The sequence below is a fragment of the Bos taurus genome, chromosome 3, assembly GCF_002263795.3.
Source record: "Bos taurus isolate L1 Dominette 01449 registration number 42190680 breed Hereford chromosome 3, ARS-UCD2.0, whole genome shotgun sequence".
In the NCBI taxonomy this organism is placed as follows: domain Eukaryota; kingdom Metazoa; phylum Chordata; class Mammalia; order Artiodactyla; family Bovidae; genus Bos; species Bos taurus.
In genome coordinates this window covers 81,005,194-81,028,525 of record NC_037330.1, presented here as the reverse complement: position 1 = coordinate 81,028,525, position 23,332 = coordinate 81,005,194, and the positions used below count along the sequence as shown (strand labels likewise).

General features: G+C 44.3%; 1 protein-coding gene across 1 annotated transcript in view; it reads left to right on the top strand.

Annotated features, from left to right (window-relative positions):
* The first annotated feature begins 5,557 nt into the window (after window positions 1-5,557).
* The window catches only part of CACHD1 (cache domain containing 1), a 234,779-nt gene continuing 217,004 nt past the window's right edge, over window positions 5,558-23,332 (top strand). Inside the window, exon 1 of the mRNA XM_002686328.6 lies at window positions 5,558-6,387. Within this exon, the coding sequence (XP_002686374.3) occupies window positions 6,148-6,387 (240 nt within the window). The 5' untranslated portion in view covers window positions 5,558-6,147. The remainder of the gene's footprint in view (window positions 6,388-23,332) is intronic.

Here is a 23,332-nt window from a genome sequence, read left to right as displayed (position 1 = left end):
ATATTGTCCTTACTGTAAGAATGGATGGTTGAACTTGATCCTTAGAATTACATCAAGACAAGGAGGGGGAAAAGAGTCTTATTAATAGAACATGTAGATTTGAACTGCAATGAGAAAGGTCTGAAACTAAGTTGGTTCTGAGTCTTAGGGATGGTCTCTCTCAGGCCACAGGTTCTGTGTTCTCCATTCTTTTTTCTCTGCTCAGCTTTCTTAGCTCCTTCATAACGTTTGTGCCCTCATAGCTTCAGCTTGCAGACATCCCCATTTTTATTGAGTGCTTCTACATAGCAGGTGCTTTACATGACTTTTCTCAAAAACTTTGGTTATTACTGTTTACAAAGTACAGATGAAGAAACAGAAGCTTAAGAGAAGAGATGACACAGCTAATAATTACTGTCCTTGGGATCTGAACCCAGGTTTTCTGATTCTAAACTCCATGCTTTTAGCTACCATACTGTATGGCCATACACGCATGCATGCCCACATACACATATATGGCTATATATAAAGTTTTTATGTATGTGTAAAAATGTTTATGTATAATTTTATACATATATGTATGTATGTATGTGTTTATAGTGATAGATTTCCTGTAATGTGTCTTATGGGATTCATGTCCCCTTTGACTTCTCATATCTTTAATTTCAACTACAACTTCTAACTGCTTTTTCCTCTTATTTTCCCTAAACTTTTTGACAATGAAAATTTGCTTGACTGAGTTCATCTTTTTGCCATGCCTTGGGTGCTACAGATTGGCTACTTAATGTTAGAAGCCCAGCCAATTCTAATCAGCTTCTCCCTACCCCCACTCCCTGGAAAAGTCAGCTGGTGCTGAGAGGAGTTGACGGTAGGGCATGAGTGCCTGCTCAGTCACTTCAGTCATATCCCACTCTGCAACCCCATGGACATAGCCTGCCAGGCTCCTCTGTCCATGGGATTTCCCAGGCAAGAGTACTGGAGTGGGTTGCCTTGCCTTCCTCAGGGATTGAACCTGTGTCTCCTGTGTCACAGACAGATTCTTTACCCCTGACCCACCTGGGAAGCCCTAATGGTAGAGCAATTATACTTAAATGCAGTGGAGGCATTAAGGATTAGGATTGAGTTGTCCAAAAAGTTCGCTCAGATTTTCCCATACCATCTTATGAAAAATTCAAACCTTTGGGGCAACTCAATAGTCTATCATCAGACAACAAGCTTTAATTGGCCCATCATATACCAGGGTATATGTGTGTAAACATTCTCCCTGACACCAGGCTCCCTAACACCAGAGCCTGGCATTGAAGGCCCAGGTTTGCAAACATTAGTTGGGCAAATGACTATTTTTCTGAGATATTTACTTGTTGGTGACACAGGAAAAGTCACATGGCCCTTCCTGGGTACTGAGACTCTAGTGAGTGTAGATACTGAACTAAATGCTAGATTTAGTGATAAGTGAGTTAGCATCCTGGGGAGCAGCAGTTCATAAGACTTACGGAGTTGGGGTGTTTGTAAAATGTACATTCCAGGACCTAGCTCACCTCCAGAGATTCTACTTCACAGGTTTTGCAGTTTATTAAGAATGTCCTAAGGCTACAGGTGTTTGATGGACCTAATGAGAACCAGGAAGGGGGAGAAAACATGACTTTCCAATTGATAATAAATGCTACGAGAAGAAATGAGAATTAGAGGGAATCAAAGGAAGAGCAATCAGTTCTGTGGAGTTTGGTGTCAGAGAAGGCTTCACAGAAGTGACAGCTCAGCTCAGTAGGGGTTTGTCAGGTGAGGAGAAGGGGAGAGTTTCAATACCCCCAGCAAGGTGTTTTCTGGGGTGGTGAGGATTTAGGGGGCAGAGTAGATTCCAGAAGTCCGGAAAGGCAGATAAACCAGAGCACAGAGAGACTAGTGTTAAGTTTATTTCTCTGTGATGGGGCATCAGAAATGTCTAGGTTAGCAAGAGACAAGTTCAGATTTGACTTTTAGAAAAGTGATTTTGGTTTCAGCATGGAGAATAGAAAGATGGGAGTGAGGTGGTCTCCATGGAGACCTGAGAGGAGACTGTGGTCATAATTATAGATAAGCTGTGATGTGCAGCTGAAGTCAACCAATGGGATACAGATAGAGAGCAGGGGATGGATGAGAGAGAGATGTGGGGAGTAAGGTACCTAGTTTGGGGCATGGGTGACATCCACCCTGATTTGCAGTATGGTATAGATTTAGGTGGAGAATAGCAGAAAACAGGAATGAGTTTTAGTTCAAATGTCTCTAGTAGAATGTGTTCATTATAAGTCACTTCAGGCGTGTCCAACTCTTTGTGACCCCATGGACTGTAGCCCGCCAGGCTCCTCTGTCCATGGGATTCTCCAAGCAAGAATACTGGAGTGGGTTGCCATGACCTCCTCCAGGGGATCTTCCCAACCCAGGGACTGAACCTGTGTCTCTTATGTCTCCTGCATTGGCTGGTGGATTCTTTACCACTGGTGGCCACCTATATCTAGTAGAGAAGCCAGTAAACAGAATTTTGGAAATCCCACTTAGAAGGGAGATAGAACTTTGTTTAGAAATTTGCAATACTCTGCTGTCTTGGTAATAATTGTAGGCATGGGTGTAACATGAGAGTTCTCAAAAAAAATCTTAAGTTAGAAAAGGAACATAGCATTAGAATCCCAAGAAATAGAATCCAAGAAATAACAACATATAAAAGCTGAGTAAAGATGGAGAAGCCATTTTGAAAAAATTTCAGAAAGAGGATGATTTGTGGCAATTTTGATGACAGTACCTTGAAGAATCTAGACAAAAAATTAATGCTGCTGCTGCTAAGTCACTTCAGTCGTGTCCGACTCTGTGCGACCCCATAGACGGCAGCCCACCAGGCTCCCCTGTCCCTGGGATTCTCCAGGCAAGAACAATGGAGTGGGTTGCCATTTCCTTCTCCAATGCATGAAAGTGAAAAGTGAAAGTGAAGTCGCTCAGTTGTGTCGGACTCTTAGCGACCCCATGGACTGCAGCCTACCAGGCTCCTCCGTCCATGGGATTTTCCAGGCAAGAGTACTGGAGTGGGGTGCCATTGCCTTCTCTGAAAATTAATGCTAGCTGTCATTTATCATTTTTGTTTTCTTTTTTTTCATCTTCCACTTACCACAGGGATGAATATGTTTTGTATCACTGATTATCATATGTCATGGTGTAACAATAAAAAAACCAGTTATAGGATCTTCTTGATCAGTTCAGTTCAGTCGCTCAGTCGTGTCCAACTCTTTGCAACCCAATGAATCACAGCACGCCAGGCCTCCTTGTCCATCACCATCTCCCGGAGTTCACTCAGACTCACGGCCATCGAGTCAGTGATGCCATCCAGCCATCTCATCCTCTGTCGTCCCCTTCTCCTCCTGCCCCCAATCCCTCCCAGCATCAGAGTCTTTTCCAATGAGTCAACTCTTCGCATGAGGTGGCCAAAGTACTGGAGTTTCAGCTTTAGCATCATTCCTTCCAAAGAAATCCCAGGGCTGATCTCCTTCAGAATGGACTGGTTGGATCTCCTTGCAGTCCAAGGGACTCTCCAGAGTCTTCTCCAACACCACAGTTCAAAAGCATCAATTCTTTGGCGCTCAGCCTTCTTCACAGTCCAACTCTCGCATCCATACATGACCACTGGAAAAACCATAGCCTTGACTAGATGGACCTTTGTTGGCAAAGTAATGTCTCTGCTTTTGAATATGCTATCTAGGTTGGTCATAACTTTCCTTCCAAGGAGTAAGCGTCTTTTAATTTCATGGCTGCAGTCACCATCTGCAGTGATTTTGGAGCCCAAAAAGATAAAGTCTGACACTGTTTCCACTGTTTCCCCATCTATTTCCCATGAAGTGATGGGACCAGATGCTGTGATCTTCGTTTTCTGAATGTTGAGCTTTAAGCCAATTTTTTCACTCTCCACTTTCACTTTCATCAAGAGGCTTTTGAGTTCCTCTTCACTTTCTGCCATAAGGGTGGTGTCATCTGCATATCTGAGGTTATTGATATTTCTCCTGGCAATCTTGATTCCAGCTTGTGCTTCTTCCAGCCCAGCGTTTCTCTGCATAGAGAAAGCCCAGCGTTTCTATACTCTGCATAGAAGTTAAATAAGCAGGGTGACAATATTGATACCAAGTGTCAATTCAATTCTGGAGATGGAAGACAATAGATGGATTTGTTTTAATCCCATCATTAATTCAAGAATCATTTTTACTTACTTTGTGTACTTACTTTGTACTTTGTGCTTGGTACTGAGCTAAGTGTGAATGATGGAGAAGTGGATTGGCCCCTGCCTTCAAGAAGCTTACCTTACTTCCAGGAAGCGTTATGTAAAACAAGCATTGGACATAATAAGTGACATTGTTCCAAGAAGCCTGTGTGCCTCTCAAGGGCAGATAGAATGGAGAGTGTCACAAATGAAAATATAGAGTATAGCAGAGAAGCACTGATGGGGGAACTCAGAACCGAAAAAGAATCTTGAGGTAATATGGGCCAGGGAAAGCTTGCGTTTTTAATACAATACCGTGAACAAGTAAAACAGAAGGTTTTGCTGTAAAGTGAAGAGAGCACCAAATCCAGGTTCTGGTTCTGCTAAGGCCTCTGCTAGACAGCCTTCACCTTCTCAGGCATGACTCTGGACTCTAGGAACCTACAAGCAGGAACCTGGCTTGGAAGAATGGTGGCCTTACCACCCCCCCCCCCTCCCGCTCCCACCCCCACCCCACCCTCATCTATATGTTTCAGGTGCTTCCAACAGGTGATTTCTCAGACAGCCTAAGCCGGGAGTCAGGAGTAGGCAGGAAGGAAGGAAATTCCCTTCCCCCGCTGCAGAGAATAGATGTCTGGAGTGAATTCCAGCTCAGTAATTTTTGGGGTTTTGTTTTGTTTTTTGCTTTTGATGAGATCAGATGGTTCATTTCCAAAAAGAGACAGAAAGAACTACGTCCTATTTAAGAGCAATAGTCTCCGACTGCTTAAAGTCTGGATTTGCCTCTTATCCCCTGGGTGACCTTCGGCAATTTATTCCACCTCTCTAAGCCTCAGTCTTTGTTACCTAAAATTTGGGGATAAAGATACATACCTCACAGGGATGTGGTGAGGATTAAAGGATAATGTATACAAACCCCAGAGCACTGGGCCGGGCACATAGTAGTTGGTTAAAAACAAAAAGGAATCCGTTGATCTAACAAATGCTAGCTATTGTTACTGGTAACACCGAAGGGGAGCAGTGGACCCACAAATGGCAGTCCCGTCCTTCACAAATCTCTGCCAGGCAGAAAGCCAGCGTCCTAGAACTTAAAGGGACTTTCGATGGTGGGATCCCGGAGTCCCTTCGCGGGGGCAGAGGTGGTGAGAGCTGGGGTGGATAACTGTCCCCGGCAACCAGAAGGTTCCAGGGACCCCACCCCGTGCAGGTCTGGTACCCGAGCCGAGAGCCTGTTCTCGGGCCCGCAGCGTCTCCAGGGGCCGGTTCTGAGGCGGGAGCCGGGCAGAGAGAGGAGGGGCGACCGGGGGAATGTCCCCGCCTCTCTCCCCGCTTCCATAAATCACCGCAGCCGCGGCGGCTGCCGGGCCGGGAAGTGCACGGAGCCGGAGCGCAGCGTGGTGGCACCAGACACCTCCCTTTCCCCCGCCGCTGGCTTTCTTTCTTTCTTTCAGCTTTTTTTTTTTTTTTTTAAACCTCTCCCTGCTCGCTTGGGTGGCTGCCCCAGCCTACCAAGCCCGATCGCCGCTCCTCCTCCCAGGCTGCAGCCGCCCGCCTTCGCCGCCGCCTCTCTCCGCTGGGACCCGCGGGAAGCGAAAGCTCCGCGGCTCGGCTTGTGAGCCCAGCGGCCACGCACCGGGTGCGGACGCCGCAGCTCTCGCAGTAGCCCGCCGCCTCGCGGGGGCAGCGCCGGCGCCGGGGTCCGGGACACTGCTGGGGCGGTTGCTTCCTCTCCTGCCGCGGCCGCCGGATCCCGCGATGGTGGCCGCCCGCGCTCCCGCCCCGTAACTGGGCGCCCCCCTAAGTTTAGGAGCTGCCGGGGCGCCTAGAAGCTGCTGCAGAAGGGCGAGAAAGTTTTGCGGGGTGCGCCGAGCGGGCCCTGGGCGCACCTCCCGGGGCTACCTCCCCGCTTCCCGGCTCCTGGAGCCCGTCGGCGGGGAGTCGGGGGAGGCGGCATGACCCGAGAGCCGGAGGAAGAGGAGGCGGCAGGGGCAGCCGCCCTGGCCCGCGGGAGTCGGGGCTCGCTTGGACGGATCCAGGCGCGGCGGCCGCCCCTCTGGCTGCTCTGCCTGGCCGTGGGCTGGCTGCTGGGGGCCGGGGCCGACGCCGAATTCTCTATCCTGGACGAGGCTCAAGTGCTGGCGAGCCAGATGCGGAGGCTGGCGGCGGAAGAGCTGGGGGTCGTCACTATGCAGGTAAGGGTCCCCCCCACCCCCACCCCTTGTGCCCGGGAGCTTGCCAGGCACATCCCGCCTCGCTCCTTTGCTCAGAGCCGGGTCCCATCCCCAGTACAGGTCACTTTAACCGAGCACCGACCTCGCCCGCATGCACAGAGCACCCTTTGCCCCGGACACCTCTGGCCTCTGCGTGGATCCTCTAACTACACACCAACTCCTTCCAAGTTCTTGGGTCCCCTTCTCTTTCTCCTGTGCAGAAGCCCCTGCCCTTTGCACAGGACCCATTTCCCATGCCCCTCCCCGAGCACAGCTCTATTATCTCGGCGAGGATTCTCAGGTTCCTTCGCGCCTCCTTTCCTAATTTGCACCAATTTCCCCCGCACTTTTTTTTTTTTAAACCCCGCCGCCACCCCTACAAACTCCCCTTTTCCCTCTTTGTGTATCCATCCCAGGGCTGACGGTCCCGCCTGGCTCGGACGGTTTTCCGAGGCTTCCAGTCTGTACCCCCTTGATCAGCTCTTCGGGTCCCCCCGACAGAGGCGCACGAATGGGCGCCCGGAGGGCCGTCACCGCCGCGTGCGCAGCTGCTCCAGGGCCACCTGGGCCCGCTGAGAGCGTCCGGGGAGTGAACTCCGCTCTCCCTCTCCCAGCCCGGGTGCCTTGGGGGAGGGGCCGGCCTCATAGACTCTTGGTAGATCCCCGACTCGTGCTGTGTGGGGGACATTTTTTGTTGCTTTCCGCTGTTGGTTGCGCGCTGTCCGAATGTTTTTGTTTTGTTTTGTGTATGCCTTTTGGTATGGGGTGGAGGAAAAAGCAAGCACAGGGAATAAGGTTCCCATTTCTCTAAATTGTTTACCAGGTCCGTCCTCCCGGGGAGGGGGTGGTGGTGGTGGTGCTAAAGAAATATTGCCCGAGGCCAGTAAGGAATCGTGAAGATGTTACTAATAACCAACAGTACCAACAGCAGTAAAAAAAAAAAAAAAAAAAATTGCTAAACAGCAACCACCTGGAGATTCTATCCCGTTATTTTAACCTCTTTGGCCGGAAAGGCCCACTCGATTAGGAGAGGTTGAACTGACATTCCGAATCTGAAATATTTGCTGTAACATTTTTCTGTAAAGTAACCTCCTTCTCTTCCGTATTCGAATAATGTGATGCATGTGGTTTACGAAAGAGCGAAGTTTCCAGGAACCTGTTCTCGGAAGAGGTTTCTGATTTCGATTCTACTGTGACCACCCTTCTACCTCCCATCGGGAGAGGTAGAAGTCACTTGGGATTCCGGTTTCTGATTTTTTTTTTTCTTTACCCTCCCGCCCTAACCACCACCAGTCTCCTCCAAGGATGATACAGTTTTCCTAAAGTCAATTCCACCGACCTTTACCGCTGTAGTGAAAGACTATTGGGTGGTTTGTTTTGTTTTAGGAGTGGATGGTTTGCCTGAAAGATAATTGTGTTTATGTGCAGACACCAGCCCTGAAGTGCAGTAGAGTCCGATTTTTCTTCATTTGCATAAGAGTAGGCAAACTTTTAAGATACAACATTGAACTTTTCTACGCAGATCTTTTCGGTTCACATTGTTATAATTTTTTCCATATGCATGTTCTGATTTTTGATGATTGCTGACAGAGTTCTCAGGAGTCAAGTAACTTTTAGAGGAAATGAACTAAAATGTTAGGGAAAAACTAGGATTTCTTTTTCCACTGATGAATGTTTCAATTCAGAGGACAAACAATTGTGTTTTTGCATAGAGACCCTCTTTTAATAAAGAAATTTAATACATTACAGTTTTGGACAGTGATCTTAAGATTGGCAGCCATTTGTCACCTTCATCCCATCACTAGGGCTGGACAGGGGACCTTCGGGTCTCCCACCACCACCACCATATAAGTGAAGGACTAGCTTTTTCTAAGATGCTGACAGCAGTTTTACTGTTTCTCACCCAATCCTTGACAAAAGGTGAAATCGGATCCCAACACATTGTCTTTCAGGTAGGGATCCAAAACAAATGTAGTTTTAAAAGGCTTCCCTGTTGAAAGGGAGACACTTTAGAAGAAGAAGAAGAAAAAAAAGCTCTGATCAGTGGGGGGTTTGTGCCCAAATGGCCCTTTATCTCCTCCAACTGGCCTCTTTCTAACACCTTTGCAACCTCATTGTGGAAGCTGGCCTCCTGGGGACAGGGTTTTGTCTGGCAAAATGTGAAGTGGCTTCTCTCCCTTTTTAAAAGGAGCAGCACATACTGTATTTAAATTCTTCTTCTTGAGCTGTACATTGATCTGCCACTTGCCTCCTTCTGGGAAAATTGGGGGAAATCTCTTTTCAGTTTTGTTAGACTGCCAGCTTGTTTTTTGGGGGGGGGTGGGGGACAGATGTTTGTAAAATAAAATCTAAAGCAGGTTACATTTATTGCCCTTAAAACAAGGTTGCAAGCCTCAAATTTTCCTCTGTAAACCTCTGGGATTTGTTCAGTGGGTCTGAAATTATGTGCGTTTAGCTGTCTAAAGAGCAGATAATATAATCACTCCTTGTGACATGTTGGATATTATAGCCAATCTGTTGCTCTAAGACAGGTAGCCTCATGTGGGTGTTAAGGTGAGTGGGGTCAAAGTTCCATCCAAAGATATGAAGGAGTTGGAGAGAGGTATTCTACCTTTGCAGGAAAAGAATGTCCTCTCTCAATTAAGGGATCGACTCTTTTCACTTGACCTTGGCATATCAAGTACAGTGCAGACTTTTCACGGCGGCATCTTCTTTGACAAGAAACTTTGTGTAGGTTCATTTATGAATTAAAAACCCATTTCCAGACTTTTACGTCACTGCTGCTGAAATTCTCCAAAGACCGTTTTTAATTTGGAGAAATTGCAAAGCCGCTTCCAAGGGGGAGGCCTGTTGTCACCTCTCACAAGACAGGCACAAGGAAGAATTTTACAAAAACAAAACCCAGAACTTCTTTCAGCACTGTAGTTTCCTGTGGCATAGTTTTTGTGCTGGCTGATAAAGAAAGTTTGAAAAGCAGCCTAGCTTAAAGATTTCCTTGGAAAGGTTTTTCTCATGGTAGCTGCCTGCTCATGGTTTTTTGTTGTGGTTCCTTTTTAGTAATGGACAAAGTTAAAAAAAAAAAATTCTCTAAATGATTTGCACCAACTAATTTTGCCAGTGCCTTGGGAAAGTTGCCACTGAATACTGCCCCCCTGGCAGCAGGCCTCATACATCATGGGTAAAAGTCAAAAACCTAATCATCATCTCCTCAGGGGTCTGGTGGAGTGAAACCATGGACATTGAGATCTAGGGAGCAGAGAATGGCTGTGTTCAGGGAGCCTTGTTTCTGCTTTTTCATTCATGCAAAAAGTTTTTTTTTTTTTTTTTATTGAATGAAGGAGCATCATGGAATGGAAAGTTTCCATATTGGAAACCTGGGTTCCAGCTCTGCCACTTTAGAAGTTAGGTGATCTTTGTCTGTAAAGGTGGCAGTGATGATTCTTCCTGGAGATCTGCTCTGTGGACTTAATGAAAATAGTCCATGTGAAAGCACCTGTTGATGTGGAGCTGGGACTGGGAACTGTTGACAGATGTGGTTGTTCTTCAGCAAAGAGATTTCCTTAGAAGCTGACTAGGCACAGAGCACTATGCTAGCTGAGTGTTTGGTGGATTTAAAAGGAGATACTTCAGCACAGCCCCTTAAGGAGTTTACAATTTGGAGGTGGAGGTAAGGTTGCACAGGTAAAACAGTTAAGCAACAATGCCTGCTTGTTAGAAGGCATATCTGGCTCTGGGAGCCATTTCACCAGGCACTTATAAGGCCCATTTAACATTATATGACAATACAGGCTTCCTAACAGCAAGGACCTGGCACATAGCCAGGTTGCCCGCCTTGATGTTAATTCTAACTCAGCTCTGCTGAGCTGGGCATAGTCACTGTGAACTTGGCAGACACACCAGCAGGGGGATGGGTGGGGAGAATCCTTCCAATAGGGGCAGAACAAATGCCAGAAGTACAATCTGAGGAGCTTCACTTCAAATGGAAGGAAAGGAGGCAGCCAGGACAGAACTGATAAGCTCAGCATTGGTGAGGTGTTGACTGAAAATATAGAGCAGTGTTGTAAATAGTGGCTGCAGCTGAAAGTGAAAGGGGAGGCCGACTTTGTATGCCCTAGGAAAGCATTAAGTTCACTGTCCATATTTGCATACATTCAACAAACTTTGGGGGAGACTTCTATTCTATGAAGGACTTTGGGTTGGGCTTAAGCTAGGGATAGGGCTTCCCTGGTGGCTCAGAGGTTAAAGTGTCTGCCTGCAATGCAGAGACCCGGGTTCAATCCCTGGGTTGGGAAGATCCCCTGGAGAAGGAAATGGCAACCCACTCCAGTATTCTTGCCTGGAGAATCCCATGGACAGAGGAGCCTGGTGGGCTACAGTCCATGGGATCGCAAAGAGTCAGACACCACTGAGTGACTTCACTTTGACTTTAAGCTGGGGATAGAAGGTAAATAAGATCTTGTCTGTGCCCTGAAGCTCTCAACTGATGATGCAGACAGATACAAAAGGAAGTGTTTAGTGAGGGGCGGAGAAGTAGTGGGCTAGTACCATGCTGCAGCGAGGAACAGGGCATTATGGAAGTACAGCGGAGGGCTGCCAAGATTATCTGATGAGGTCATGAAGTTGACTACTCCTCCTGCAGCCTTTTAAGTGATCTGCCACACACAGAGGGCAGTCCTGAAAGCATCAGCAGCCTCAGACACTAAGGGGAACCAAATAAGCAGTTCTTCAGACATTTCTAAGGCCCCTTGGTGGTACTGGACAAGGGAGTTGCTATGTCTTTAATTCTTGATTAGTGGGGGTGACTGTAACTCTGTACCTCTGCATATGGCCCCATGTCTTATTTCTCTGGCCCTCACACCTAGAGCTTCTGTGGTTATTTCACATCAACACCCTGGTGGCCCTACTATAACTTCATGCTGATTTACAGTGATGTTTAGATAAGGTTGGCATTTGCCCCCTAGTCATGTCAATCATACCAAGAATGGTATGTTTTAGGATGATTTGAATATGTACTTAGGCAATTGAGAATATTTTAGGAATGGAAAAAAATGCAAATAATGTTGTTTGATTCTATGCCCTGTGTGTAGTATAAGCCCTAATGGGAAAGCTGCAGCCTTGTTTTCTTCTGAGATTGCTCATTTGGAGTAGAACAAAATTGACCATTGGTGGATGAATTGAACTTGGTAAGAATGAGTGCAAAGAAACACATGTTGAATCACTTCTGAGGGACTCTCCCCAGTGTGCTTAGAATCAGTACTTCCTCCCCTTCCTCTCCACTAATACCTGTCTTAGCTGCTTAGCTTTTTCCTGCCAGTTGTACTTAAATCTGGAGGGGTGTGGGGGAGGGTAAGGGGATGGTTTCACACTTTATAACTTGGTGCTATTTCTGGTTGCTGCTTGAAGAGTTCCTTCCTTGAGCTTAAGTGGATGAGCCAACAGGAACCTTGGAGAACTCTGGAAGTTTGGTATTAAGTGCAATGGGATTTGTTTTGAATCTGCTTCAACCTGGAGTAAAAGTATATTGGAGGTCAAAATATAAAGGGCACCAGTTTTGACTCTACTAGTTATTAACTCTGTCACTTCCAGCATATTATTAAATTACCTTTGAGCTTCATTTGGTTAATGGGGGGAGGGGGAACCTCTTTTAGCACACAGTCTAATGTAGGAACAATCAGTAAACAGAAATAAACATGGACAGCATGTTTAGTGCCAGGGCACAGAACCTGGAAGCCAACAAAAATTTTGCAGCTCCAGAGCCGGAATGAAACTGAAATCTAAGCTTTAGAACCTGCAGATTTCAGTATAGTCAGTCCTCTGGCCCAGGGATTACCAAAGTGTGGTGCACCGACCTCATGGATGTGATGCAAAACCATCATTTAAGATTTATGAAGAAAGTATTAGACCTGCCAATTAGAGTCATTTTTATTTACTTTTTTTTTTTTTGGCTACACCACACAGCATGCGGGATCAAACCCATGCTCTCTGAAGTTGCTGCTGCTGCTGCTAAGTCGATTCAGTCATGTCTGACTCTGTGCGACCCCATAGACGGAAGCCCACCAGGCTCCCCTGTCCCTGGGATTCTCCAGGCAAGAACACTGGAATGGGTTGCCATTTCCTTCTCCAATGCATGGAAGTGAAAAGGCTCCCTGCAGTGGAGGCATGAAATCTTAACCACTGGATCAGCAGGGAATTCCCTTATTTACTTTTAAGCTTTTTTTAATACAAGGATTTGAAAAAATATATAGAAGTAAAGCGAAGAGCATAAAAATATTCCTGTATCTCTTACCCAGCTTAAACAAGCTATCTACTTGTGGTCAGGCTGGTTTCATCTCTGCCTCTACCTGCTCTTTCCCGCCCTCCTGATTATTTTGAAGGAAATTCCAGGTATCCCATGATTCTATCTGTAACATTTTTATTACATTCTTATTTAATTTCTATGTTAATGTTTTATAATAGGCATAATATATTGATATACTAGTATATAGAATTTGCAGTCCATCAATACAAATATTTTAGAGGGTATATACTTAAAATTTTTTAGGACATGCCTGAGCAAAATGATTGCCGTGTGGTGGTGGTGTAGTTTCTCGGTCATGACATGGCCTACAGCCTGCCAGGCTTCTCTGTCCATGGAATTTCCCAGGTGAGGACACTGGAGTGGGTTGCTATTTCCTTCTCCAGGGGATCATCTTCACCCAGGGATTGAACCCTGGTTTCCTGCATTGCAGGTGGATTCTTTTCCCACTGAGCCATTGTGCATTCCCTGCTGCTGCTAAGTCGCTTCAGTCATGTCCAACTCTGTGCGACCCCATAGACTGCAGCCCACCAGGCTCCTCCGTCCATGGGATTTTCCAGGCAAGAGTACTGGAGTGGGGTGTCATTGCCTTCTCCCGTGCATTCCCTAGCCCTTTACAAAATAGCTGGTACCTTTGTCCAGCAGCCTCCTTTGCCTTCCAGATGTAACACCTAAGATTCTTTTGGGAAGCTCCTCTAGGACCCCTTTTTTCTCCTGGGCACGTGCCATCTGGCCCTCATTTTCATGCCTGGCTTTCCCCACGAGGCTGTGAGTTTCTGTGTTTTCTTAGTGGCCAGCTTACAGTCTGAGCCGTGTCTTCTCACTCCTGCTTTCTCCCTATTTCAGAGATGGAAGGCAGGATGGAGAAAGGAACAAAGCAAAATAAACTGTAAGGAAAGGCAGGAGGCTGAAGAGAAAAGACTGACTGTGGACATAATTATCTTCTGATGAGTTTGTCAGCAGATGGTAGTGTAGAATCTGAGGCCAGGAGAGTGGAGGGGAAAGTATAGAATGTCCAGTGCTTTCCCTCCTAGAGCTCATGTTTTATCAGAGAAGCTAAACTAATTTGAATGGGCCAAGGCAGTGTAGAAAAAAATGCTGAAATATGGGATCAAGATCCATGCCCACCCCGGGGTTGCTAACTCTAACATTTCCAGGGTTCAGTTAGGCAGAGTGAGGCAAGCCAGGTATAGATCAGTAGGGCATGGTGTTGGTTGTTGGAAAGGGAGGGCACATGCCAGGGCTGCAAAGCAGGTGCTACCCAGCTCTGCCAATTGCTGCCATGTGGCAGTGTGGGGCCAGTGTTGCCACTTGACTCTGGTTTTCAGGAGAAGCTGGGTCTCTGGGTTTTCAACAAAATCTCTCAATTCTTAAAATGTTGGCAACTAATTCAGATTAACAAAACAAAACACTGTGTGGGCCAAACCAAACCTGCCAGCTGTCTGGATCAGGCCAGAGGCCACCAATTTGCAGTGTCTGGGTTAGAATTATTCAGTGAGCTCTAGGAGGTAAAGTCAGTGATTGTGTGTAAAGATTCTGGGGAAGTAAGTTTCTGTATAATAGAAAAGGGACAGCTTTCTCAGAGAATAGAGTTTAAGTCGGGTTGTTGTAGGAGATGAGCTTCCTGTCATCATAATTACTTAAACAGTCATTAAATGTTTATTTGGTGCCAGGCACCATGTTCATTCTGAGATATCCATCAGTTAATTTCCAAGGCAATGAAATGGTATGAAAAAGGAGGTTCCAGATGCTTGGAGAAAGTATGTCAGGGATATTAACCTGCTTAGAAGTGGAGGAAGCTTCTGGAAGGTCTTCCAGGAAAAGAAGAATGAATAGGAATTGGTTAGTCAGAGGGTGGGGTTCCCAGAAGACTCTTTTGTGATGGCTCTTCAGAGAATGGAAAGATGGCCTTAAGGTTTGGAGCTTAGAGAGCTAGGGGGAAGAAAGGGCACAGGAAGAGTTCAGAGAAGCATACAGGTTGGGTAGTGGAATCCTTGGATCCTTCATGGCGGTGAGATATATGGCAGGTAACAACAAAATGCCCAGTTTACACTGGCTTGAGAGAGGAACAGGCTGCCCTAGGTGATTGGACAGTCTGGGGAGGAGTTTGAGCCAGGCTAGATTATGGCTCAGGTCATGTGGCCCCATTGCTCACATTCTCAAGTAGGTTTTCCCCTTTAGTTTCTATATGACTGGCCAAGCCTTCGTAGTGTTTGAGTTGCGAACTAGCTACTTTCTGTGCATGAGTCTTGTCTTTGGAGGGGATGTGCTCTGGGGGAGATGAACTAGAAACCTGGAGAAATGAGGAGCTTGCTGTCTAGAAAGCTCAACTGAAGTCATTTAGGTTTTAGCTAAATGCTTAGCAACCAGCAGCCCCAAGGCCTGCTCTGTACCTAGGCTCTCCTTCCCCCAGTCCAGTTTCTTGAGAGCCTACTTTGCAGTCTCCCTGCCTCTGACCTGCAAACGGGCTGGCTGGCCTCCCACTGTGGCCTGTGGCCTGCCCTGAGGGGCTGTACAAACCCAGGCTCAGCAGGCCTGCCCTGAGCCTGTCTTTGCTCCCTGATCCACTGATGAAGTGTATGAGAACTAGAAGGACCAGAGGGAAAGTCAGACCTCCCCTACCCCTCATTTTATAGGTGAGAAACAGAGGCCCAGTGGGCGGTGGCTCTCTAGAGGTCACGCCAGTAGTACATGATAGACCTTGAATTCAGGTCTTGACTTTTTAGGATTCTTACTTTTGGACATTTTTCACAGTACTTATCCCATGGGAGCTTCATTTCCCAAGAGATGTTTGCTTTAAAATGGAAAGGAAACTTGATTTAATCAAGAAGCTTTATTTTAATTTCTTCTTTTGAAAAGAAAAAATATTTTGGCTTAGTTCTTTGATGATTGAGAACTTATAACTGATAGTCTCATTTGACAGATGACTTTTTTTTTTTAAGCTTTTATTTAAATACTTAGAAGTCAGTGAGCCATTGAAGAAATACAAAATTCTGACTCCACAGTGATGTTAGCTATTTTTAAAACAGCAAATTTAAGTAATCAATAACTGGTTATAATTATGAACCTGTACAAACCAAAGTCTTTTTTTTTTTTTTTTAATTAAAAAGGTAAAGCATAAGAAGAAAACTTTAGGGAAGAACAACTTTTGTGATTTTATTTATTTTTTGTATTTATATAAAATCTTCAGAATGAAATTCTACCTGTAATTTTCAGAAAGAGTGCTATTTTAGAACTGAATTTCAGGACTGCGTCTCTCTCCCTAGTTATTAGAAGTATGAAGCTCTTTCTTTTTGTGAAAATTGTAATAGTACAATTACTTTCGAGGGTTTGTTTATTTGATTGGATAATGAAACAGAATAAATGTCATTTGAAAGCCTCTTTACCTTCCCCCTCTTCATTCTGAATTCAAAAGAAGTTTTCCCCTACTGCAGATTTACATAGTCCCATGATTTCTAAGTTAATTACCATTACAACAGTTCTGATACCCAAATACCAGTGTGGGTCAACTGAGAAGCAGCTTCGGGTCCACATTTCCCTGGAAATACTGTGCTTTGTTGTCATTGTCGTAGAGAAGCCAGTGGAGGAAATTCTTATCTGTTGTACATGATAACATCCTGATTCTGTTCCAACCATAACAATTATTTTAAAGACTAGGTCAAAGCCCAAGACTCCAGCACTTTTTCTTTTTTTCTGGATTCCCCTTGGATATTTTTTTTTTTCAATTTTATTTTTGCATCAAGTATTTTAAAAGATACTCCAAGGCCCTGGTGGAAGGACAGGGAAAATCAGCAAGCCAGTGAGAATGAATCTGAATTTTTAATTAGGCTTTGAGTTGTTTCTTCAAAGTGTGGAGACATCATTAGTGATGTAAGTCTTGTTGCATTAGCAGAGACTGACATTTCACTTCAAACGGGAGAGTGCAGCTGTCCTGTGCAGATAAAAGTTGCCAAGTGTGGAATAGCAAGGTGGATTGGTAGATAATTAGCTGTTCCACATTACTGCAGTGTGGAAGAAGCCTGCCAGTCATGGGCAGGAAGGAGAAATTATTAGCAGGAGAAAATCCAAGTGTGTCATAAAGCAATTTGGAATCACTTCAGCTGTGGCAGAGCTGATAAGGCATATGTTAAGGAAACAAGACAAACTGAGTCTCGTATATGATGGCCAACTTTTTTTTTTCTTTTTACAAATCTTAATTCAAAGAGGAATGGTCAGAAATTAATGATCCTTAAATACACTGAAGTACCGATTCATCAGTCTGCCCTGACTCCGCCTATAAAATAATTAACCAGCTTAAAATAGTCTTCATATTTCCATGTCACTCGAAAATAAAGTAGGGTTCTACATAGGGCAAAAACATGTATATCACAGGGAGGTCGCAAATCCCTAACAATTACTGTGCTGTGTGTAACCATGAAAATATACTTGAAGAAGAAATTTTGAAGTCTGTCACCTCTCTGATATGTGTAACAGTATTTATAAATGGCTTGAGAATATTTTTATGGCCTTATTGGTGAAACATATGTGTATTTAAATATTGTTAACAGTTTTGCTGTGATCTTCGCATTCATCTCTGGGAAGTGAGAAGGGTAGAAAGACCTGTTGGGTTTCTTATCAGACATTTGCTAGCTCAAATAAAATGTCAATGGGATTTTTTGTTGTTGTTGACTGTATTGCTCCCTGGGCCCCTTAGTGGGATCCTGGATTCCCTTGTCCTGATTCCATCCATGTTTATTGATCGGCTTTCTCCAAAGCCCATGCCTCTCCTGGCAGCTCAGGGACAGGCGGTGCCAAAGTGCTCAAGGTGGTGCGTTCTGCTTGGATGGTGTCCTCTCTGAATAAGAGATATTCTCGGCTGCTGTCACAGAGCCAGTTTTCTGCCTCTTGCTGCTTGATTCCTCCCACCCTGGGAACTGTCACTGAGTTTTTGCTGCTCTGGGTAGTTCTGGAGAAAGCCTGGAGAACTGAGGTTTTTAGCAATCTTGGATCCAGAGTAGTTTTCATTGACCCTATGTGTAATGGGGTTGTTTGCCCCTCCTGTTCTCTTGAAGGTGGGGATGGGGGACTAGTCTGTGTGCTGATTTGTAAACCATCTCATTTGTTATGGGTTGATATCCCAGTTAGTGTTAATTCAGATTTCCAAGGAGGCCTGGAAAATTTTACTTGCATCCATGTTGTAATCAGTTAAAAAATGTGGGCAAGAGCTGCAAACAGTAAAGCTTTGTACAGATGAGTTATTAGAGCGTGAGTTCTCACAAGAAAGAGCCCAGATTTATTCATCTGTGTAGTCCTGGTGTGTTAACACTGTCTCTGGCACATGGTGAGGACTCCAAAAATGTCTGGGCTACAGAAATTGGGTGGCCATCTTCAAACAGTGGGCTTCCCTGGTGGCCCAGAGGTTAAAGAGTCTGCCTGCAATGCGGAAGACCTGGGTTCAATCCCTGGGTCAGGAAAATCCCCTGGAGAAGGAAATGGCAACCCACTCCAGTATTCTTGCCTGGAGAATCCCATGGACAGAGGAGCCTGGTGGGCTACAGTCCACCGGGTCACAGAGTCAGACAGGACTGAGTGACTTCCCTTTCCCTTTCCCTTTCTTTAAACAGTAGATTTTGTAACTTTCTGATACTATTCTGAATTTAGCTTCTGCTACTATGTTTCCATTTCATTACCTACTCCAGACTTAAGTATAATGTCTTGAGCCTGCATTTGCTACTAAAGATGTAAAATGTTTCAGATGAGTGACAGTGTCTAGAAGTAAGCACCTTAATTATTGATTGAGTTCTGATGTTTTATTTCTTCCTGTTGGAGAAAGCTTAAGTATGTATATCCAGGCCATTTAGGAATATTAAAAAAAAATACCAAAATGTGTGTATACATGCAAATTATGTACTTAGAGCTCTGTTATCCTAGAGATTAGATTCATCAGCTAGTTCATTTAGTGAATATGTGTTGAGCACATACTGTATGTCAGGTACTATGCTTGCATTTGAGTTCATGGTTAAAAGAAGAGAGACAAGATCTCTACTCTTATTGTGCTTGGCTGGTGTCCTCTCTGAATAAGAGCCGCCCTCTGCACCTAACTAGGGGAAATACGTTAAAGAAGTAATCATATAAATATGAGTTATAAATTGTTTTAGTAATGTTATGAAAGAAACAAGGATTATTGGAAAGACAACAACGGAAATCCTTTTAATATATGTCAGATATGTCATTTCTCGGCTCAAAACTCTCTAAAGGCTCCCATCTGACTCCAGGGTAAAATTCAAAATTACAGTGGCTTTTACAGCCCGAGTGACCTGGTCTCTGATATCTTTGACTTTATTTCTTATCTCCCCTCCCACCATCGAGTTCCCACCCTCCCCCTCCTCAACCCCCACCCCCCAACGCGTAATGTTGCTCTAATGCTCCAAGCACGTCCTTGCCCCAGAGCGTTTGAACTTGCTGTTTCTTTTATCTGGGAATAAAAATTAAAAAAAAAAAAAATTCTTTACCTGCCCATCTTCTTTAAAACAGTATCCTCCTTTCCCTCTCCTCACTCTGCCTCCTTACCCCATTCATTTTGTTTTGTCATATTCCCTAACTTCCCACAGGTAAGCTTTGTATTGTTCACTGCTATTTTCTTATGGAATGGGCTTGGCCCTTACAATTAATTACTAACAAATATTTATCGAACAATGTGGGTGGGAGCAGGCAATGGCACCCCACTCCAGTGTTCTTGCCTGGAAAATCCCATGGGCGGAGGAGCCTGGTAGGCTGCAGTCCATGGGGTCGCTAAGAGTTGGACACGACTGAGCGACTTCACTTTCACGCATTGGAGAAGGAAATGGCAACCCACTCCAGTGTTCTTGCCTGGAGAATCCCAGGGATGGGGGAGCCTGGTGGGCTGTCGTCTATGGGGTCGCACAGAATCGGACATAACTGAATTGACTTAGCAGCAGCAGTGGGTGGGAGCAACAACCGAGAACTGGATGGCCTGGGAAGTAATCACAGAAGGTAATGCGGAGGGACCAGAGAGGTAGAGGAACCGATCAGAGGAGAGGTGGAGGTGGGGCTAGCAAAAGAAGGGGGAACCAATCAGAAAGGAGGAGGGTGAGGATGTTGGCTAGCATTGGAACAGCCCGTGCAGAGGTCTTGAGAGTCAACTTTGGCATACTTAAAGAACTGAAAGAAAACCAAGTGGCTGTCTTATTAGTATAAGAGGAGAAAAATGATGCATATGAGGGATTTGAATCTTATTCCTAATCGATGCAAGCATAAGTGTTTCCCCAAACTCTTTTGGTTATGCCTTTACTGGTATGGACCCGTTAGCAGGGTGAAGATGCTGAAAGACCCCGGGTGGATAGAGGTCTGGATGTTGGAAAATCGATGGTAGGCCGTTTGTTTCTCTCTTCCAACAGAGAGGAGAGAGAGAAGAGGAGTGGGGATAGGAGACTACAGATTCATTAAAAATTAAAATAGGAGAAAAATGTAAATGTGACTTCATCGTTCTACACCTATGAATTAAAAAAAAAAAAAAACTCATGCTTTCCATGTTATTTCTTTTTCTTTAAAGGGGATAAACAAAACAGATTTCCAGAGCAAACTGTGATTACAACAATGAAGTCCTGCAGTAGTGATTCAGATGTTCTTTCCTTCCATTATGTTACAGTCATTTAGATAGATAGATTTACACACAATAAAATGTACTGTTTTCTCCCCCCTATAGCTAGCAATGATCACTTTTTAAAGTGACCTTGAAAGTTCAGAACCAAATCTTTGAAGTGCATCAGACTTTTTAAAATTTTAATTTTAAGATTGTAAAATGATCCTGATGCTGGGAAAGACTGAGGGCAGGAGGAGAAGGGAGGGACAGAGGATGAGATGGTTGGATGGCATCACCAACTCGGTGAACTCCATGGACATGAGTTTGAGCAAACTCTGGGAGATAGGGAAGGACAGGGAAACCTGGCGTGCTGCAGTCCATGGGGTTCCAAAGAGTCAGACATGACGTAGTGACTGAACAACAAACAGCAAAATGTATATAACATACATTTTTAAAATTTTAATTATTGTTAAGAGTGCAGTTGTGGCATTAATGGTTCAGAGTGGCTGCACCATTTTACATACTTACCAACAATTCACAATAATTCACATTCTTGCCAACACTTTTTTTTTTTTAAATAATAGCCACCCTAATGAGCGTGAAAATCTACTCTTTTTGGTGTAGAGGTCCACGGATGCACATCATGTAATTCTCACCACAATCTAAATATGGAAGTTTTTATCACCCTTCAAAATTCTCCAGTGCTATTTCTTTGTAGTTATTCCTTCCCCTCCCCAACTCCCTTACACTCCAACCTGCCATGCCTGAAAACCATCTCCATCTCTAATTTTGCTTCTTCCAGAGTGTCATATAAATGGAGGCATTATGATATACATTTTGAGTCTTGACTTTTTAAATTTAGCATAATGCATTTGAAATTCATCCACGTTATATATATATATATAGTTTATTCCTTTTTATTGCTGAGTATCGTCCCATTGTGCATATGTACCACAGTTTGTCCATTCAGCAACTGAAAAACATTTGGATTTTTTGAGGTCATAAATCTATAAATATTCCTACGGTAAACATTCTCATACAAGTTTTTGTTTGAACATAGTTTTCATACTTGTTGTTCAGTTGCTTAGTCATATCTGACTCTTTCAACCCCATGGACTGCAACACCAGTCTTCCCTGTCCTTCCACATCTCCTGGAGTTTGCTCAAACTCACGTCCATTGAATTGATGATGCCATCCAACCATCTCATCCTTTGTCACCCCCCTTTTCTCCTGCTCTCAATCTTTCTCAGCATTAGGGTCTTCTCCAATGAGTTGGCACTTCCTGTCAGGTAGCCAAAGTATTAAAGCTTCAGTTTCAGTATGAGTCCTCATACTTCAAGGGGTGGGACTAGCATGCTAAGTGTATGTTAAACTTTGTTGAAAACTGGCAGTTTGTTTTCCAAAGGGGCTATCTCATTATATAGTTCCACCAGCAATGGGTAAAAGTCCTGGGAGCACCACAGCCTCTTCAGAACTTGATTGGGTCAATCATTTTAATGTTACCCATTATAAAATGTGCTCAGTCATGTCTGACTCTTTGCGACTCCATGGACTAGGAATTCTCTAGGTCAGAATACTGGAGTGGGTAGCCTTTCCCTTCTCCAGGGTATCTTCCCAACCCAGGGATCTAACCCAGGTCTCCTGCATTGCAGGTGGATTCTTTACCAGCTGAGCCACAAGGGAAGCCCATTTTAATGTTATCCATTGTAAAATGTGTGAAGTGGTATCTCATTGTGATCTTAATGAATATTTCCCTAATGAATAATGGTGCAAAGCATTTTTTTCACTTGCCTATTTGCAATTAGCCTATCTTTTTTGGTGAAATGTGAAAACATCTACCCACTTTGAAATTGGGTTGTTTCCTTATTCCTTATTTTTAAAAAATGACTGATTTTTAAAATTTGTATATTTGTACATTGATCATTGCCATCTAGTTTTATAACATTTTCATTACTCCCCAAAGTTCCTATGTGCCTGTTATTGAGTTTTGAGAAGTAGGTACTTGAAAAAAAATTCAGATGTGCTTTTAATTTTCCTTATGAGTACCAAATTCTACCACTGTTGTTTTTTAAAGTGACATTGTTTTTTCATCTTTTTGCCTTTTCATACTGTTCATGGGGTTCTCAAGGCAAGAATACTGAAGTGGTTTGCCATTCCCTTCTCCATTGGACTGCATTTTGTCAAAACTCTCCACCATGACCCATTTGCCCTGGGTGGCCCTACACGGCATGGCTCATAGTTTCATTGAGTTAGAAAAGGCTGTGGTCCATGTGATCAGATTGGTTAGTTTTCTGTGATTGTGGTTTTCAGTCTGTCTGCCCTCTGATGAAGAAGGATAAGAGGCTTATGGAAGCTTCCTGATGGGAAAGACTGACTGAGGGGGAAATTGGGTCTTATGCATCTGGTCCCATCACTTCATGGCAAATAGATGAGGAAACAGTGGAAACAGTGACAGACTATTTTGGGGGGCTCCAAAGTCACTGCAGATGGTGACTGCACCCATGAAATTAAAAGATGGTTACTCCTTGGAAGAAAAGTTATGACCAACCTAGACAGCATATTAAAAACTAGAGACGTTACTTTGCCAACAAAGGTCTGTCTAGTCAAAGCTATGGTTTTTCCAGTAGTCATGTATGAATGTGAGTAGTCATGTATGAATGGTTTTTCCAGTAGTCATGTATGAATGTGAGAAAGCTATGGTTTTTCCAGTAGTCATGTATGAATGTGAGTAGTCATGTATGAATGGTTTTTCCAGTAGTCATGTATGAATGTGAGAAAGCTATGGTTTTTCCAGTAGTCATGTATGAATGTGAGTCACAACTGAGCAACTGAACTGAACTGTGTTTTCATAAATTTGCTTTCATAGCTTAAAGAATAATGGTGCCCAGGATTAGAAAGAATCAAGTATGATCTACGATAGCTAAAAAATCTTTGAAAGAGAATTCTGGAGTTTGCAGTTCTTGTTTTCAGCTAAAAATAAAGCATTATATAAGAGTTTTGGTTACTGTGGCCTTTGTAGAATCTTAGAGTTAATCGGTTAATCTTAGTAA